Source organism: Cloeon dipterum, chromosome 2, assembly GCF_949628265.1.
Source record: "Cloeon dipterum chromosome 2, ieCloDipt1.1, whole genome shotgun sequence".
NCBI lineage: Eukaryota > Metazoa > Arthropoda > Insecta > Ephemeroptera > Baetidae > Cloeon > Cloeon dipterum.
In genome coordinates, this window is record NC_088787.1 from 33,891,996 (window position 1) to 33,911,474 (window position 19,479).

The window sequence follows — 19,479 nt, forward strand, 5'->3', positions numbered from 1 at the left end:
GTGTATGTTTTAGAGGGCTTGGACACATTTCTTGTATTATACACACACTTTTAAAATGTTATAACACGAGTAATAAAAAATAATGAAAAAGGTTACTCTCAGAGTAACCTTTTTCAGAGTAACCTGGGGCAGAGTTAAGCAGTTTATTGTTGATGATTTTCTCACATTTTGCTAGCCTACGTGCGTCTGAGTCATCATTTATGTATTGTGCAATGAAGAAAATGGTTGGACCCACGTGTTTTGGTTTAATTGCTGTCCAACAGCTACAAGGTTGGTTGAGCGTAATGCAATATTAATAATGCGTTGTTTAGCCGCATTAAATCAAGCTACCATTGATCATTACTTCCTTCCAAATGTTGTTCCTAAATAATTTTCTCATTACTTTATGGATGTGTGCTGATTTGGGGCAGAGTTGCCCTGTCAGCCCATAATAAATTTAATTTTGAAACTAAATCAGAAAATTGATATTAAATTTTAATTTTGATAATTTCAAGATGTATGCTGTTTGTAACTTAAATTTACGGGTATAAAGACGAGACTCTTAATAACGTTAGTTACTTCATGGATAATGATAACTTTTAGTCATGCAGAAAATATTTAAAAAAAAAATAATAATAATAATAATAAAATAAATAAATACTTTTATGAGAAGTAAATAATTAAAAAATGTATTTTTACAAAACAATACATTTTGTAGTTAAATTAAAATCAACTGTTGTTTTAATTAAAATTAACCAAATTAACTGTTACATGGAAATTCTTTCAAAAATTGTTTTTAACACTTTCTCTTATTAAATTTTGCTTAACTTAATTTTTTTTTAACTTAGCAAACTTTTACATGGTTGAATCTCAGTCCGCAGAAATAGTTAAAAATTTATTTTTAACATCTAAAATTCATAATTTTTGTGTTTCAGAGTTGTACAATTTGATTTGAAATTTCCATGCATTTCGATGCTTAAAATCCGGACTGTATCCGCACGTTGCAGAATTCCCCGCGAGAAAGCGCCCGAGTCTGCATTTCCAGGCAGTCGCGCCCCAACTCGTAAATTTCACCCTCTCGTCGGTGCGGATCGATGCAGCTGTTCCAGAGAGGGATGCGGCGCTCCACTCCCTTTGAGCACCAGTTTCATCTCTGCTCCTCCGGTTTAATCGCGGAGCCACCCCTTCGCTCCACCCTTATTTCGGACCAAATTGAACCGGCCGCACAACCGGTTTTCGAGTTTCCCCAGCTTCCAACAGAGACGAGAGGCCGCCGCCGAGTGATGCGCTGCGTGGCCGCCGTGCTGCTGGCCGTTTTGGCCGCCTGCCGAGGTAAGCCCCACCTCCTTAAGCCCCGTTTCGGGGTCCACACCCTACACTGGGGGCCTTTTTAAATAAAAACTCTGTTTGCTCTAATTCTGCACTGTGTAAATAATCTTTACAACTAAACTAGAAGGACAGATATTTTTCTTCAACACGGCTCTTTTAGTGCGAACTTTCCCTTTAAATTCGGGGAAATGTTTGTTAATTTGTGTTGTGCGATTGCCTGCATAGAAAATAGCCTTTCACTTTTCTCCAGGGTGCATTTTAAGCATGGAGTATTCAGCATTTATGCCGAGAATGAACAAACGAGTTGTCCACAAAGGAAAAATATATAATTCTAATTTAAATCAATCTCCCGCGATATTTAAATAAGTAATCAATGACAATTACTTTAGATAAAATAAATTTGCTACTTGATATTTCTACGGTTTTAAAATATAAAAACCAAAAATAAAACTGGACTATCGTGAGCTCATTTTCAGATGCATGACTTTTGACTTAATGGACGATTTACTATCTCAACTCAATTTATTGCATTTTGATACACTCTTTTCGGAAAAATATTGAAGAAATTCATTCATTTATCAGAGATTCAAGCGGATCTTGTGAACAATAATCAGTAAAAGGTAGAAAATCTGAAAAGAAATTCCAGGCTCTGACTTCTTATCTTGTGTACATAAATTTTCCGGCACTAAGATAAATAAAGCTTTCAAATGTTAACTAAGTCAATAATTATTATAAACAGTTCGGCCGTGTTAATCTCTTCAATACACAATAGCTGCCTGCCTTTGACGCATCGTGCTTAAAACCGCATGGCCGCAGTAGCTGGCGAGATCTAGGTTGGCACTGGCTTGACGAGTGCCTTGCGCGCGCGCGGACACGACGAAACTGACCAAAGGCCCCTGACCTGTGTTTGGTGTTCGACGACACAGGTGCAGTTTTGCCCCCAGGTCTTAAGACGGTCGAGGCGAACCCGGACGCCAAGCGGCTGTACGACGACCTGCTGTCCAACTACAACCGACTCATCCGGCCGGTGGGCAACAACTCGGAAACGCTGACCGTGTGGCTCGGACTCAAGCTCAGCCAGCTAATCGAAGTGGTAAGCAATCGCTCCGGTAGGCCTGCTCCTCTACCTTTAAATATACATATATACATTTATGCTCTATATACTTCTTATCAGTGTCCCGCCTTTGAGGTCCTGGGACATGTCTGGACATGTCTTCTGCTGTTTCGTTTTCAGCTACTCGGATGAATTGGACGTTACTATTTATTTTATAGGAAAATTGAAAGGAGATCATTGGAAGCTGTTGTTCTATTTCAGTTGGCTCTGAATTAAATGTCTGTGCGTTCGTCTTTTTGAAATTATACCCTAATCTGGACTGAAGAACCTTGGATGAGTTGGACCTTTTTGGAATTTGTATTTGGCTAAACAGAGGCGTCGGCAGTGGAGAGAAATTCAGGACCTATAGGAGATCCTGAGGCTTTTTAGCTTGCAGTCTGAGCTCAGGGTCGAGCTCGCCTTTCACCTGAACTCGTCAAATGTGCGATACGTGACGTAGTAAGCATAAAGAGCATCTACTTTTCCAATTATATCTTCGAAAAAATCAACATGTACCTACGTTCAGCACTGATTGGCTGTTGGCAACGATCGTGGGGGGCCACGTAGCTTCTGAAAATGATAAAGATCTGCATCCCCACTCCTCGTTACCATTGAATCAGCCAATCAGAATTAAAAATGATATCATTCTTTCTTCACAATTTAGAATTGGAAATGTAGAGTAACTTTAATGATTTCTGCGTATTTATAGTCTCACATTTCGTTGTGGTAGCGACTATTGACTCTAATTACGCTTGGTAGCGAGCGCAGAATGACTGGTAATTACAATACCTCCGCAATTTTTACCTCTAACTGCACAGAAATCGATTTTACAGGAGCAACAAAAAACCGGTTTATTAATATCCTCTTTAAGTTGGACAAATAATATTTGGTATTATGAATCTACATTATCATCCGGTTATTTCCATGTGTCTTACCGATTATCTATTGGCCCGTTTCTGTTGCCTATTCTCACTCAAACATGGCAACATCTGTGGCAGCTTTATTTTTTAATTCGTTACCGCGTAATAATGTAGACTTCCACGCACGAATTTTAGTTGTAATGAACAATAATGTCGTGGAATATTATTTGAGGGATAAAGGACCTACTGTGATGGTGAATTATCAAGCCCTCAGGTTCGATAAGTGACGACGCATTTGCCAAAATTTCGTTCATTAAAAGACTTACCAAAACAGCTCTTCTTGAGTCACAAAAAAAAATACCTGAACACTTAACTGAGTCCACACTATATGTATTTATACTCAGAAAAAAATATTTCAGTTTTCAAAACATTCCAAGGAAGTATTTTTTTGATTTTATATATTATATATGTTCCTAATTAGTGCGTTAAAATTATTTTCCATTCTTTCATATTTTTCTAATTGTTTCATTCAAAAATTTTAAATTATGGAGGACTCAGTATGATCGACAAAATGGCTTTCCAAAATTTGCGGGTTTTACGGGCCTTCAAATGTCAAAATATGGGAATTTTGAGCACTTCATAACTTTGCTCAGGGTGGTTCTAGAACAAAAATTTAAAAACTCGTAAGCTCGTCTCAACAAGGCAAACAACTTTTATATTGACCTCAAAGTGGTAGGTCAAAGGTCAAGGTCATAAAAATTTATTTTTTTATTTTGAACTCTAATTTGAAAATGAAAAATATCAAGTTTTTTACTTCCTTCATAGCCATTTTTTAGAGCACAAAAAAATAGACTAGAAACATTAAAATTTGGAATGGCAATTTGCCTCATTTTTTAATAAAAAATGAAAACTTCGAAAAATCTTGTTTTTCGAGGTTGCTAAAAATCGTTGATCGACTAAATCTCGACTTGTAATCATCAGATTTTGAAAAACCGCATACCGTTAGACTCGTCTTGACATCTCCAAGTGCACTAAAAGGGTATGGGACCCACCAACCCCCTACCCCCTTTTAATCCCCTCAATAACGGGAAATTTAGCATTTTTTGTCCGTTTCAACACCTTAGCACGACGTTGACGAGTAATTGTCTTCTTCAAACCAATTCAGTTACTTAGTTACATCAAAGACGAGTCAAACGAAACTTATTTTTTGTAAATAGAACCACCACAACCTGAGATTCAGGTGCACAAAGTTTTTTTTATCGAGATGGATGCAATAAAATGCTTGATGAGCACCAAATCTTGAATTCTGCAATAAATATCTCGTCGCAATTATAAAATAAACAGCACACCACTCAACATGCCCTGACATCCCTTTCGGTATTAAAGGGTGCTATCCCATTCAACCCCTAATACACACCCCATCCCAAGCGCGTTTATTTTTGTATCCATTTTTGTTCGGAAAATTGTAATTTAACCACTTCCGAGAAACTGACAACAGAAATGGAGACCCCAAATATCCATATTTGGCTTCTAGCTTCCCAGAACCATCAACCCATTTAGTGCAGAATTTGAGATTTCGTGCTCATCAAGCATTATATTACATCCGCCTTGATTAAAAAAACTTTGTGCACCCAAATCTCAGGTTGTGGTGATCCTATTTACAAAAAATAAGTTCCATTTGACTCGTCTTTGAGTGAACTAAGTAACTGAATTGGTTTGAAGAAGACAATTACTCGTCAACGTCGTGCTAAGGTGTTGAAACGGACGAAAAATTCTAAATTTCACGTTATTAAGGGGGTTAAAAAGGGGTTGGGGTTGGTAGATTCCATACCCCTTTAGTGCACTTGGGGACGTCGAGACGAGTCTAACGGTATGTGGTTTTTCAAAATCGGATGATTAGAAGTCGAGATTTAGTTGATCATCGTTTTTTACCAACCTCGAAAAACAAGGTTTTTCGAAGTTTTCATTTTTTATTAAAAAATGAGGCAAAGTGCCATTCCAAATTTTAACATTCCAAACTTAATTTTTTGTGTTCTACATAATGGCTACGAAAAAAAATAAAAAATTTCAATATATTCATTTTCAAATTTGAGTTTAAATAAAAAAAATCAAATTTTATGTCCTTGACCTTTGACCTACCACTTTGAGGTCAACATAAAGTTGTTTGCCTTGTTGAGTCGAGTTATACGGTTTTTTAATTCTCGTTCTATGACTACCCTGAGCAAAGTTATGAAGTAGTCAAAATTCCCAGATTTTTTTACATTTGAACGCCCGCAAAACCCGCAAAAATTGGAAAGTCAGAGTTTTCTCAACTGTTTTGTAGTTCAATTAGGGCAAAGTTCACGCAACAAAATTTTCATTAAAATCCATCGACAACAATTTGCTGTGTTCAAGAGATTTTGGCTCAATAATTATATATTTTGCAACTCAGCACAGAGTGTGCATGAACGTCGGGAACGAAATAGATGATTTTTTTTATCTATAATTGTAAACAAAAGTAATGATTCTGGATGAAGTATTGCCTTTTTAGTCCAAAAAATTAATTGGTCGTGACATTTCTCTATACTTCTACACTATGGGGCAGATTGGGTAGAAATAATTGCAAGGATTACACTAGATGGCATAAAAATCTTGCTTCCCATCATCAAAACGATGTAAAATTTTGCTATGTTGTGTATAATGGATCAAAAATTCAAAATTCGCGCGAAAATGTCTTTGGTAGCGAAGTGCAATTAGAGGTAAAAATTGCGGAGGTATTGTAATTACCAGTCATTCTGCGCTCGCTACCAAGCGTAATTAGAGTCAATAGTCGCTACCACAGCGATTTGGTCCTTCAAAATTTTTTAAGTTCGAACAAAGGCAGCTGATGCGTCTCTCTGTTTGCTATATCTTTCGTGTGCAACAACACGAAGACGAACCACGGGCATTTTGTCCCTGATTTTGTCGCCCGGCCACCCCAGACCTGTCCTCGGAGCTCTGACGGCTCATGGCCACAGTACTCGGCCCTTGTTACTACATACAAAACTATATATACATATGTATGGATTTACATTTACTAAACCCCTTGCAAATTCAACTCGCTGCAGTCTAAAACATCTCGTGTTGCATGCGTTTGGTATTAGTTTGCTCGGTCTGAGCGCAAAATATAATTATTATTATTATACATATATATATATATTATGACACTTGGGGGCCGGCTCCTAGTCGGACCGGCCCAATGAGCTGCTGCAACACGTGTCTAACCCTCTCGTGCTGCTTTTTGTGGTGCAGTCTGTCTGATACTCGCATTTGTCTGTTTTTTTACTGTGCATCTCGTGGAAAACCACATTAAACCATGCCAATTTGTAAGTGCCGCTATACTATCCATTTTTATCTTGTTAGAAATGACTGGCCAAATCACACACTGCTCAGTATTTTTTGGCAACCCCCGACACACACTCTCGTTTTCTCGTGCTCTCCATTATGTAATCTGAATATAGTTCGTTCACTCACTCACACGGCGAGAGAGCGCAAAAAGCCGCGTGATTTGTTTTTGAAATATCGTCCCTGCGCTGCTTTTTGCTATAGTGCGATAGCCGTGTACGAGATTCCTCCGTGAATTATATTTTCTTTTCGTTGGATGTCGATATTGCAAAACACACACATCTCGAACCACACACACGCCCTCCCGACTCGCAAACATTTGCTCTTCACCCTTCGACACACACGACTCTCTCTCTCTCTCTCTCACACACACACACACTCCACATACGCCATTTCGCCACCGCAAAAACCAAAAATACGTGCTGTGCCCCTTCTCTTTAATGTCAAACTCACCCAAACGTACATTTTATGTCTCGGGACGTTGCGAGGTGAGGTTTTGGTGCTCGAGTTTTCCGCCACGCTTGACCTTCTCGCTGCATGATCTGCACTCTGTATTCTCAATTATAATCTTTATATATTATATATCTCACCACCCAAAGCCAAGAGGCACATTTGATACCAACAACACTCTGCTTAAAAAAGAGCGATGTCTGTCTTCTTTCACTTTAAACCGATCTAAAATGAGTGCTAAATTGAGGATTTAAAATTCCATTTAAATAAACTGGAGAGGATAATAAATGTGTGCCGCAAAAAATAGGCCTTGGTGATTTTAATTTAAATCCACTTTTGAAGTTAGGTACGAGTTTCTTCATTCAATAAAATTACGTCTCACATCCAAAACCAAAATGCTTGAATTATTATTATATTTTGCTCAGATCATTTTTCATATATTTTTAAATTAAAATAAAAAAGCTAATCACAATACTAAAAAAAAGAATAATCTCATTCATCACACAGTCATTTCATTTCTAAAATAAATTAAAAAAAAACTACAATCTACACAGACACAAAAAACTGATCTCAGCACCATCCAAAAGCCCAGACACCCGCCATGCCCCAATCAAAAATCACACACGTCTCACACCATAATCTACACATGACATCATTTTGATAATATTTAATATAATTAAGACTCTCCCCGTAGTAGCGCTATTTTATTATTATTTTCTATTTCTTTTCAAGACCCTTTAGAGAAATTAGTTCTGCTTATCTCCTGATTGTTCTATGATTAAATTAGAGTTACATTGTTGCATCGCATGCCAAACAAATAAAATATAACATTCTCTCGCCCCCGCACGAGTCCATTTAATTTAAATTTCATTTCTTCCCAAATTCAAAGTAATGAATGTGTAGTTTTGTTGAGTAAAATTAAACGGCTACATAGTCTGGGTTCGTTCTGATCTCACTGCGCAACCTTTGCAGAATCTGAAGAGCCAGGTGATGACGACCAACGTCTGGGTGGAGCAGGTCAGTAATAAAGTGAATGCGCCTTGTACGGGCCGAGACTGGGAACAAGGCAATTTATCAATTTTTGTCACGCTGTTTAAGTGCGGAAATAATAAAAAAGGCTCGCAGTAGAAAAGCCTTAAAAATGTAAATTTATTGTGGAGTGTAACCACTTAAAGATGATTTTTGAGGAAAGAAAATATAAATAATAGCGTCAAATCATTTATTTAAAGGCAGAAATCCTATAAAAAGTTATGATCGGAAATTTTTGATATATTATTTCTTGGCATTTATATTAATTCCTGCGGTCCAAACCCATTACTAATCTTGTTCTTTGTGACCAAAATTTGCAGAAATGGATCGACTACAAATTGCGATGGGAACCGGAGGAGTACGGCGGCGTGGAGATGCTCTACGTGCCGTCGGAACACATTTGGCTGCCAGACATAGTGCTGTTTAACAAGTGAGTGTCCGCACAAGTGGAAACACGCCGATCTGATTACCCCTGGCGGGCGCGTGTGTGTTTTGCAGCGCCGACGGAAACTACGAGGTGACGCTGATGACAAAAGCAACCCTCAAGTACACCGGCGAAGTGGTGTGGAAGCCACCAGCCATTTACAAGTCATCCTGCGAGATCAACGTCGAGTACTTCCCTTTCGACGAGCAGAGTTGCAACATGAAGTTCGGCTCCTGGACCTACAACGGCTTTCAAGTAGGCCGAAAATTATTTTATATCTTTTAAAAATATATTTAAATTTGTATCTTTAGGTTGATTTGAAACACATGGAGCAACAGACTGGCAGCAATCTGGTTAAAATCGGAATTGATTTGAGCGAGTTCTACTATTCGGTCGAGTGGGACATCCTGGACGTTCCAGCCCGCAGAAATGAGGAGTATTATCCTTGCTGTGCCGAACCATATTCAGGTATTTCCTTATATAGAAACATTACACCTCTGAAAATCCTTGATACCATTAAATGAAAGGCGTAAAATAAACCTTGGGATCTTAAGTTTCGTTTAAATATATAAATTGAAAAAAATTTCCACCTTCACTCTAAGTACTCTCTAAAAATTAAGGAGCCAAAATTTTCTCAGGTTGCCTTTTAAATTTGCAAGGAAATCCGATAGAATTGAAAATTATTTGAAATAAAGAGAAAAATCACTCACCTAAGCAGTTATTTTTCCGAAACGTTTAGCAAAATCTGATCATTAACTCTTACTTGGTCTAAATTTCATAATTTCAAGCTGTAGAGAAACTTTTGCTAAATTCCACACGCAATACACTCAATGAGCCTCTACTTATTGTAGCCAACAATGCTAATTGTTCTTAATTGTTGGCCTGTAAAGCTCCACTATGTTTACATTAATCACGTTGTAAATTTTTAAAAAAATTGCACAGTCCTAATTTTTATAAAAATTTGCAATTTGGTACAATTTTGTCGCTTAATATTATCCTGTACAAATTACACATCAATTTCAATTGCTACCCTAATCCAAGAAACTTACTCAAATTTTGACGAGAAAGAAAGAAAGAAGTCAAAGTCAGATTTAAATCTAAAATTTAGACGGTTTTGTTGGGCGTTTAGGCTACCATTAATTGAACTGTTGGTGTTATCTTTCCCGTGATTGCCCTTTTTCTTGATGAATTTTCCTTTGTTATGCCCAAAGGTTTTTAAAAACAAACAAATAGCGATCGCGCGAGTAACCAGCAATCGTTATTAATAGGGAACATAATTTTTACCCTGACCCCTAACTCAATCTACCCTTGACTTATTTGTAGTTCAATATATTTTTTGCTCTCTTTATCCCTGTCCGAGGACCGGAAAGGGAATAAATTTTAATTTTTTTTATTATTGCACTTATTTTCTGACTAAACACATACACATATATGTAGTTGCAAATATTTTATTTACAAAATAACTTAAAATTTTAAAGTTAATAAATACATAATTTTCTAACTATTAAGGAATGTTTAATTTTATTTTTAGTAAATTTTGAATAAAATTTATCAATATATTCAGAATCCACAATTTTGTAACTGTATCAATACGTAATCGTAAGTAGCTTATAACTTAAGATTATAATATAACGTTAGGGAAGAAAATAGGAACTATGGTTAATCATAACTTAAAATAGGAGCGTAAAGATTGTGCAGAGTATGATATAATTTTTGTAATGCAACACATGAATTAAAATCTATTAAAAAATGAGTTACGAGTTGGAGTAAACTAACTGAAGTCGTTTCCGGTTGTAAAGCAAATGCATACAATTGTCCCAGATATCACGTTCAAACTGGTGATGCGCCGCAAAACGCTATTCTACACGGTGAACCTGATCATCCCGTGCGTGGGCATCACCTTCCTGACCGTGCTGGTCTTCTACCTGCCGTCCGACTCGGGCGAGAAGGTTACCCTTTGCATCTCGATCCTGCTGTCGCTGACCGTGTTCTTCTTGCTGCTGGCCGAAATCATCCCGCCGACGTCGCTGGCCGTGCCGCTGCTCGGCAAGTATCTGCTCTTCACCATGATTCTCGTCACGCTCTCCATCTGCGTCACCGTCTGCGTTCTCAACGTCTACTTTAGGTGAGTGCTCCACACTAAGTACCGTGTTTCTTCCTAACTTTTTGCACGCTCTAGCACACATGCTTGAAACGATAGTTTTCATTCGCTGGCTACAAGTTTCTTTGCTCGGAGAAAAATTTAATATTTAAAAAGAAAAGGAAAATGAATTTGGTCGATCGAACTTTCATTTTAAATAAGTTACAGCAAAGCGTAAACAAATATTTAAACGAATCATCAATTTCTGATTTCTGGCCAAAACCAACTAAAACTAAACCAAATTATTTGCAACATCAAGAAATTGTGAAATAATAGCGGTTAAAAAAATCGAGGATGCCTTGCAATCTCGAATCTCCTCTCAAACTGTAAACATCTTCCCCTAGATGAAATTTTCTCACTTTAAATAAAAGTTTTGATGCTCCATTTAAATTTAATAAATACTCATGATGGAAATGAAGTTCAGATAGAATAAATTCTGCAAGAAATGCAGGTTTTGGCTCAGTTATTAGTTCAAAATATTGTTGTTGGACCAAAAATTATTAATATATCCTTTTTTGCTTCACTAATAACGAATATTAAAGCCAAGGAAAAATTCAAAAACCACTTATTTACCTAAAATATTCAACTTTTCCTGATTGTGAGTTTTCCTGGTTGCTTAAGAAGCAGACGAGTTTCCTCTTGATCTCCATGGATTGAAGCGAGGGGAAACAATAAAATTTTACGTTTTTGGGCATCAGGAAGAGAAGTTATCTGTCGCGTCTTCAGGGAAATGAAAGTTTGGCAGTATAAAGAGTCTGAACGCAACACGCAGTTGATCTTTGACGTCGTTACTCTCCCTGGCCGGTCAATTTGCATGCAAATGGCTGATAAGATAAGAGGGGGGCCATCAGCTGCTTGTCATCCCCGCTTTTTATCTCGCGTCCGCCCCCGCGTTTAATGTGCGGTTGTTTCGCGGGAATATAGCGCCTAATGGCCCGGCATCGATCGACGACGCACGTTCGGCCGCAGATGCGACACTCGCGCGCCAAATTCGCGGCACAAATATCCACTGCCAAACTCGCGCCAAACAGGCAGGCCCGTTCTCCGTTCTCCGTTCTCCATTCTCCACACGCTGAATGACTTTAAATCCGTAAAATACTCGTTATTCAAAAAGATTAAGCGTCAGATTTGAGTCCCTTTTTAACTATCACTTGACCCACCAAAACAAATGTTTGTCTACTTAATTGTGCTCCAATCAATTTAATTCATTTAATTAAATTCATATCTGGAAGTTTCGTGCGCCGTAATGATGCAGAGTTAGCAATTTTAAGTTAGATATTTTGTTGCAATACCTGCTTGATAATCATTTTTAAAAAAATTATATTTGGTTTGCACACATAAAATACAATTACAATAAGAAATCAAAATTTTGATTACAACCTTATCATTTAATTGAAGAATACTTAAGAAGCTACACAAGAAATGTTTCATCGTTTAAGTGAAAACCAGAAAAAATTGGGATTTTTTAGCGATAAGCTAGTAATGTACAAAAATTAAAATTGACGCTCTTGGCAACAATGAAACGTAATTTTCAATTTTTTTCAACAGTCAAAATATTTATAGTATCCTTTAAGAATCTTACAATATAAATAGCAATTAAAAAATTGAAGATCTTGCGAGTAATATTTTATTTTTCCCCAACTGTATATGTACTTTTCTCATGTATAATTCAGTGCCGATTTAATGTATGTATTCGCTCGTGCCCTAGCAGTCGCGTGGCTGATGCGAACGCGCTTTCCGCAAACAGCCGCAGTGTGTCTATTTTCCGATAAAACGCAGTCATTCTAGTATGTGTTTGCGTGCGGTGACGCTGTGGATGATTCTCGCCCTCGTTTCCAGCGCTCTCTCACGCCATTAACTTTCACGTGTGCGCGCCGAAGACAGCTCCCAACTTGTTGTTTTCGCAGGGCTGTAGTTTAGGGGAGTTTTTATTCGCAAAATAACTTTGGATCTGCAGCCACTGCTAGTTGAGCGAAATAAAAGGCGTTCTTTCGGAAACGGGAATTGCACTCGGAGGGAATTTTAAATTTACTTTTGAGTAAAATGTGAAGAGAAACTTGATAATTTTGCGGTTTCAGTTAGCAGAATTTTCAAAATGGTTGATTTTAAAGCCTTTTACATCGTTAATGCTATTAGAGAGAGGGGAAAAGCAGCGTCCAATTTCATGCACAGCAAGCGTACATGGCTGCTTCCCTCTAGAGTGCACTTTCGTGTCCGCAGAGCAAGGAAAATAGCGCCAAATCCGGCCCGAGGGTGTCCACTCGGTGATTTCGCCACTCGACTTGCGCGTTTGTATCGCGTTTGAGAGGGATTTCTTTTGCCACTCAACCAAATGCCCCCTTGGGCAGGTCTTCCTAACGACGATGGTGGCTCATGTGACTATGGTCAAATGCGGATATAATTTCAATTCAAGGGATCAGCAATTTGTTACATTACATTGATTATTAGTTATTTAGAGTGGTCTGAACAATCAAAGTTGTGGAATATGGGTAAACCCTTTTAAAACTTTCTACTTCCCTTTTGTGATTTTTAAAAAATCTCGTTAAAAATACAACAAATAAATTACAATTATATGTTCTCTAAAATAAATATTTTTAAATATATGATTATAGTGAAAATAATTTCTTCATGTACTGTGTGTTCTTATTTTTCAAATAAAAAATCGTAAATGTTGAAAAAAGTATTCGGCTCCCAATTGAGCTGATGGGCGCCCCGGTGCGCGAGTTTGATCTTCTTCTCGCCTGCACACTCAGCTCTTTTTTGAAACGTTTTTTTTTGCGTGTCGCAGCTCAAAGAGCCGCAGACATTTTTTACCTGACGAGCCACCAAGTTGTCTTTTCCTCCTTCCACCGGTGTGCGTCTTTCCGTCTTTTTACTTTTATCGGCAGAAGGAGCGCAATCGGCCCCACCAACAGAAAGTAAAAAAAAAAAAAAAACGACGCACAGCAGGGCGTGTTCACACTCCTCGCTTGTGCTAAATATTTTACAACGAAAAATCGACGAACAGGAGGACGCCGCGCATGTGAGCTCGTTAGATAAAGCTTGAAACGACGCGTACAATTTGAATACAGGGAAACTTATTTTAGATAAAAGACAACATTCGAAGTAATTCAAATTTTTATAATGCCTTATCTGATACGGTACATACATAAATTTAATTTTCGCACGTAAAAAATTGCGGAATCCTGGTAAAAAATTGCGGAATCCTGGTAAAAAATATATTTAAAAATTATTTTCAGAATGCATCCCTATTTTATACTTGTTTTAAGTGAAAATTCGAATTTTACTCTGCTGGCAGGTCGCCCTCGACGCACAAAATGTCTCCGTGGGTGAAGACGGTGTTCCTGAACGCGATGCCACGCATTTTGATGATGCGTCGTCCGCACTACTCGCCCAGGGACCACTACGAGCACGACGAACCCTTCGCAGACAACCCCTTCCCGGGAGACTTCAGGTACACAAACGCAGTATTTTACGTATTTTACTTTTAACAAAACTGGCGGCTGTGCAACCGGCACGACGCGGAGGTCGAGCGGGTTGCCGGCGGCTCGTTGGCAGGCGCTCCGAAAATCGAAGCGTGCATATTTTAAACTCGCCATTTTTATAGTTTCGTAAACATTTGCTTGGCAAGCATGCTGTTTGTCTTTGAGAGTTTTAATATAAACCTTGTTGGCAGGGAATGAATTAAATTTTTTATCGGAAAGAAATATCAAGCTATTTTTCACGTCACATTACAAGTGATGATGACAAGCACAAATCTATCTTTCGCACCGATGGAGCAGCTATAGCTTGTTTTTACTCCAGCGCGTTGCATAATTTATGAGCGAGCACAATTTATTTCCGATTGACGCGTCGACTGAAAGTAGTGATTATTCAAATCACGCGCATATTCAATGCACTTGATTTATGGCACCGGATTCAATTCATATCGACGCATTGTTTGCGCTCGTGATTTTTCACAGAGATGGCATGGGTGACGGCTTTCACGACGAAAAAATGAGTCCGCTTTCATCGCCGTTTGAATCTACCTTCAAACACGATGTGGACGACCACATGGAGGCCCACTCCTCAGGTATGTACCAAAGAAATATATATATTTCCTACTGTAAAATTAAAATTACGGAGGTGCATGTTTGGTAATTTCATAAAACTCGATAATTTAAGATTTATACCGGATGTCCTACATTGAAAAATGCTTTGAGAATTTTCAAGTATATGTTTTTAATAAATATTTTTTATATTACTGAATTATTCATAATGTTTACCAAGAAATTAAATTAGTTACAAGTAGTGTGTGCAATTGACTTTTTTTCAATGGAGGAAATGAAATGCAAGAGGAGCCGATTTTGTTAAAATATTTTACTAAATTGTTATAATCTAATAATATTGAAAGAAAAATAGATTATAGTATAGTTGGGAATACGAAAATAAAATTAAATAGAAATATTCCTAATTAGTATTATGCTTGATTAAAAATATATATTTTACCACCACCGCCACACTGAAGGATTCTAGGAATGGATTTCTTTTTTACGCTGATAAAAACGTTCAGGACAAATTTGATTATTTAATTAGCAGACGTGGAATAACCCTCAATGCTTTTTTATTTTCATTTGAGGCTTAATAAATTAAATTTAAACTTTTGAAATAATGAATTTCAGAACACAACGAAGTGATCGCCGGTCGGCAGGCATCGCCGGAGCTGTTGGCGGCCCTGGAGGGCGTGCAGTTCATCGCGAAGCACATGAAGGACGCCGACATTGACAACGACGTGGTCGAGGACTGGAAGTTCGTGTCCATGGTGCTGGACCGCTTCTTCCTGTGGGTCTTCACGCTGGCGTGCATCATCGGCACGCTGGCCATCATCTGCCAGGCGCCGTCCCTGTACGACACGCGCCTGCCCATCGACCAGAAGCTGTCCGATATCCCGTTCGGCAACAACCCCTTCAAGTACCCACCCGACAATCACGTCAGCAGGGTGCCTTCCCTGTAAAATAATGTCTTTCCGAGGTCTTGATTGTCTACTCTTGAACGTTTTGTACCAGCAATGTTGCATTTTAAATGAAGGGCTCAAGTGTTAAAATTGAAAAAAATGGTTGTTGCCAAAATTCGTAAAGATCTACTAATGTAAATAGTAAAAAATATATCTATCTGTCTTTGCAATAAACCATGTCTACGAGAAAAGATATTATACACAATATTATATTACTGAGAGAAATAAACTACACGAGAATTTAGCAAAGCTGCCGTTGTGTGCTTTATTTAGGAATGCACCGTAAAAGCAGCCGATTATGGCGAATTTATGGAGAGAAGAATTACAAAAAATTTTATCAACCGCAACGCGAGCAATAAACAGCGCGTCATAAATTGAGCCGTAAAAATTGTTGCGAGTGAGTCTGTCAGCCAAGCGCCGTAAACATGTCGAAGAGGCCTTTGGGGCAGTTTGGGTAAAGGGCCTTGCAGTCGCCGCCCTCGACGCCCTTCTGCTCAGCCGTCGAGAAATCGGGCCCCAGCTGCTCGTCGTTCGAAGTCGACGGGCTAAAAACACAAAAAGGTGGACGGACGTCAGGCTGGCTGGTCTGGCAGTGAAATGATAAAAAAGATTACGTGAAAATAACGTGCAGCAGGTCACCAAATAGGCCATTGTGGTGAAGAGGTGTTTCGGATGCCTCGCAAATCGCCCGCAGCAAGCAGGAACGACCGTCAAAACCAATTCTGAAAGGGAAATTTAATTATTGTGATCAGGATTAACGGACGTTTTGCATTAATGGTATATTTATTGAAGAGGTATTATCAAAAATCTCATTAGAGGGATTAATACTGCCTTAAATTTTGGTACCAAAGAAACAGGAGCTAGCTTTCTTTTAAGCCATCACATGAAATCTATCAAGACATTTACTATATTTATAAATTATAAAATAAAATTAAATTATTACTTAAAAATAATTAATTTAACTTAAAAATAAAGTTAATGTGTGATTAATAACATAAATAAAATTTAAAACTTTTGAAATTTGTTACTTAAATTAAAAGTTTCGTGTTGTAAAATGTTTAAAATAAATTTTGTTTTACTTATTGAATCTTACATTTTGTTATTTAATGCAGTCTGTTAAACACTAATTTGTGTTTAATAAACAAATTGATTGATTATACTTATTTAATGAAAATTAATTTGTATTGCAATATCAGATCAATTTTTCATGATGACCTTTCAAAACTATTTGGGGGCTGTTGCTTTCTCACAGTGATAAAGACAAACGGGTGAATATTTAGCACGCGGCCGCCGAGCCGAGCGAGCAGGCACGACAGTCGGAGAGACAGGGCGGTCGTTTGAATTATGAAAATGAGCAGCAGACCTGTTGAGCATGGTGATGACGGTGGTGTAAGTCCTTCTGCGGGTGATGCCGAAGCTTTCGGCCAGCCTGCCTTGGTCCAGGCTGGGCACGAGTTCGGGGAAGAAGTAGGTCACGTTGTCAGGAAGGACGTAGTTGGCTTCAATGTTCATTGCCACGTTGACGCTCTTGCGCACCGGAATCGACAGGGCTACTTCAATCTGGAAAATGAATTTAATTGTTAGTTTGGCCACAAAGGATTTTCTATTTTCAAGTCGCTTGAAGTGTAATATACTATGTTTTTTTTAACTATCTTCGGCCTTTGAAGTAGTGGGATTCTGGAGTGGAAACACAACAAAATACAACAAACAATATTTTCTAAAAATTTCGCTCAACAAGTTCAACTTTTATGGACACCATTATTTCAATAAGGATTTTGAAACTAATGCTAGTAAAGTGTCAGTTACTCTCAAAAACTTGGTCCAAACACACAACCCAAAGTTTTCCATCACATTAGAAATGTAAAAATACATAAACATTTAATAAGTTTATAATCATTTTACAAATAAAACTTTAAATTTAACAGCAATCATACAAAATAAAATAATTTATTTTAATTAATTTCTTAAAAAAATTGTACTTATAATCTTAAAAATGATTTTAACTATTTTCTTAAATTTTGTTTTGATGTTTAGACATAATTTCAAATATTACAAACCTCACTTCATGATTTTATTTAATTAACCTTTCATGAGAAATGTTAGTGAACTCCATCATACTTTAATTTAACTTTTCTTACAACTAATGAGATATAGATAATACCAAACGAAAAAATTTTGAAAAAATAAATAAAATGTACTTACACCCATGTTGCTTCCGGGCGGAAAGAGCAAATATCTGGCCTTCCGGGAGATTACGGCCGGCCGCTGGGCGGCGGCCAGCACGGCGGCCAGCAGCAGTGTGCTGAGGCTGCGAGCGACGATCATGTCTTATCGGGCGGCCGCTAATTAGACGCGCGTCTCCTCAGAAAGAGGAGGCGCAGCAAACAAAAAAGAGCGCGCGCGCCGCGAGAGCAGCAAAATGAGAAGTCACTCTTCACGCTAATTGGATTAATTAGCGAGCTCGGAGAGCAGATTGCGTCTCGGCCGGGCAGGATAATGAACTTTGCAAATGACGCAGGCACTGCGATGCCACACTCTCTGCCGCTTTCGATTACCGCAGAAATTGCACTGGGACATGTTAGCACAGATAAATTTTGCTTTTGTTTGTCAGATGAAAATCTAATTGTTTCTTGAAATCTCACCATGATGAGACTGATAAGAGCACAAAGGATTTTTTTAAATTCGTAAGTGATGAAATGATTGAGATATTAATATGATGATGAATTATATTTTACTTCGTCTCCAATAAAATTTTTCATCATCTCTAGATTGTGCAGTTATCAAATCAGGACCAAAAAATGTTTCCTTAAAAAAAATTGAACGATTTTTCCTGTAAATTATGAGGTAAATCTACCTACGAGCGAACGAAATCAAGGTTTTTAAAATGGGTACATATTTTTGCACACTTGTTGATTGATTAAAATGGATAGTGCTCACAGTTTGAAAAGCAAAAAAAAAATATAGAATCTGATTTTTCTTTCTAGAAATTTAGATGGAAACCTGACAAAATTTAAGCTTTTCCCAAATTCTCGAGAAATGATTGCTATTTTTTCTGTAGATATTCCCTGTAATTTTTTAATGCCTCAATAGCCTATTTGTCTAAATCAGTAATATACACATTAGAGATCAGACGCGCTCGAAATGGATGGTTTGTACGATATGAATTATACACTTAATTAAAGTTAATGAAGTAGACAGTAACTATTTTTAAATCGCATTTCTATTTTATTCCATCCATTTTTCCATTTTTATGAGTCTTTCAAGCCAGTTTTTTATATTTTGTGACACCTTTTATTTAATTTTTATTTTTAAACTTATTCAGAGAGCAATGCAAGTAGTGAAGCTTTTCAAGATACTGATCGCAGCTGGAACTTGTTTCGCAGATTTAATTTAAACAAAAAGGCATTTATTTTCCACTCTACTCGGTTGTGATTAGTAATTAGTTGAGTAAAATTTTATTTCTTCAATCCAATTTGAAACTCACTTAAGAAAGATCCTAAAATAAAAAGTATCAAAATTTACTTACACTTCAAGTAACTTATTTTAAGTGATAATCAGTCCTATAATACAGAAATTTAATACATTTATCACTAATCAAATTTCGTATCTAAAATATTTGGCAATTGTAGCCAAAAAAATCAGTAAGGCGTATAAATCTGAAACTATATCATTCAAAGAGGTCGAATTTTTCGCGCAAAAACATTCAACGTTTTTTTACGAGCATTTATAATTTAAAAATATCTATCTAAATTGGACCTTGTGAAAGAATTAATATTAAATATAACCCTCGCCGAAATTAATCGACTTCATTTCGGAATT

General features: G+C 37.4%; 2 protein-coding genes across 5 annotated transcripts; one reads left to right on the plus strand and one right to left on the minus strand.

Moving 5' to 3' along the window:
- The first annotated feature begins 1,058 nt into the window (after positions 1–1,058).
- On the plus strand, positions 1,059–15,914 carry nAChRbeta2 (nicotinic acetylcholine receptor beta2). 4 transcript variants are annotated; one of them, XM_065478235.1, is made up of 10 exons: positions 1,059–1,311; positions 2,235–2,401; positions 8,047–8,091; positions 8,424–8,533; positions 8,602–8,782; positions 8,839–8,995; positions 10,349–10,652; positions 13,966–14,121; positions 14,630–14,739; positions 15,329–15,914. In XM_065478235.1, exons 1-10 carry the CDS (start codon positions 1,074–1,076, stop codon positions 15,658–15,660), a joined length of 1,800 nt encoding a protein of 599 aa, XP_065334307.1. In that variant the 5' UTR covers positions 1,059–1,073; the 3' UTR covers positions 15,661–15,914. The 4 variants fall into 4 exon arrangements, with proteins under 4 accessions (XP_065334307.1, XP_065334308.1, XP_065334309.1 ...); XM_065478236.1 differs by having other exon boundaries at positions 8,056–8,091; XM_065478237.1 differs by having other exon boundaries at positions 2,253–2,401.
- Positions 15,901–18,046, minus strand: LOC135935710 (uncharacterized). The gene is made up of 4 exons (XM_065478240.1): positions 17,863–18,046; positions 17,024–17,220; positions 16,275–16,382; positions 15,901–16,205 (listed from the first exon to the last, which is right to left on the minus strand). The coding sequence occupies exons 1-4, from the start codon at positions 17,983–17,985 to the stop codon at positions 16,067–16,069; spliced, it is 567 nt and encodes a 188-aa protein (XP_065334312.1). The 5' UTR covers positions 17,986–18,046; the 3' UTR covers positions 15,901–16,066.
- Between the last annotated feature and the right edge of the window lie 1,433 nt (positions 18,047–19,479).

Bases quoted from the DNA above. Each gene is read 5' to 3' on its own strand.
- nAChRbeta2 (XM_065478235.1), top strand. From the start codon at position 1,074: ATGCAGCTGTTCCAGAGAGGGATGCGGCGCTCCACTCCCTTTGAGCAC. The intron at 8,783-8,838 runs GTAGGCCGAAAA...TTGTATCTTTAG, and splicing joins GGACCTACAACGGCTTTCAA to GTTGATTTGAAACACATGGA. The intron at 14,122-14,629 runs GTACACAAACGC...GATTTTTCACAG, and splicing joins CCCTTCCCGGGAGACTTCAG to AGATGGCATGGGTGACGGCT.
- LOC135935710 (XM_065478240.1), bottom strand. From the start codon at position 17,985: ATGATCGTCGCTCGCAGCCTCAGCACACTGCTGCTGGCCGCCGTGCTG. The intron at 17,221-17,862 runs GTAAGTACATTT...TTCATTTTCCAG, and splicing joins CGCCCGGAAGCAACATGGGT to ATTGAAGTAGCCCTGTCGAT. The intron at 16,383-17,023 runs GTCTGCTGCTCA...TTTCCCTTTCAG, and splicing joins GTCATCACCATGCTCAACAG to AATTGGTTTTGACGGTCGTT.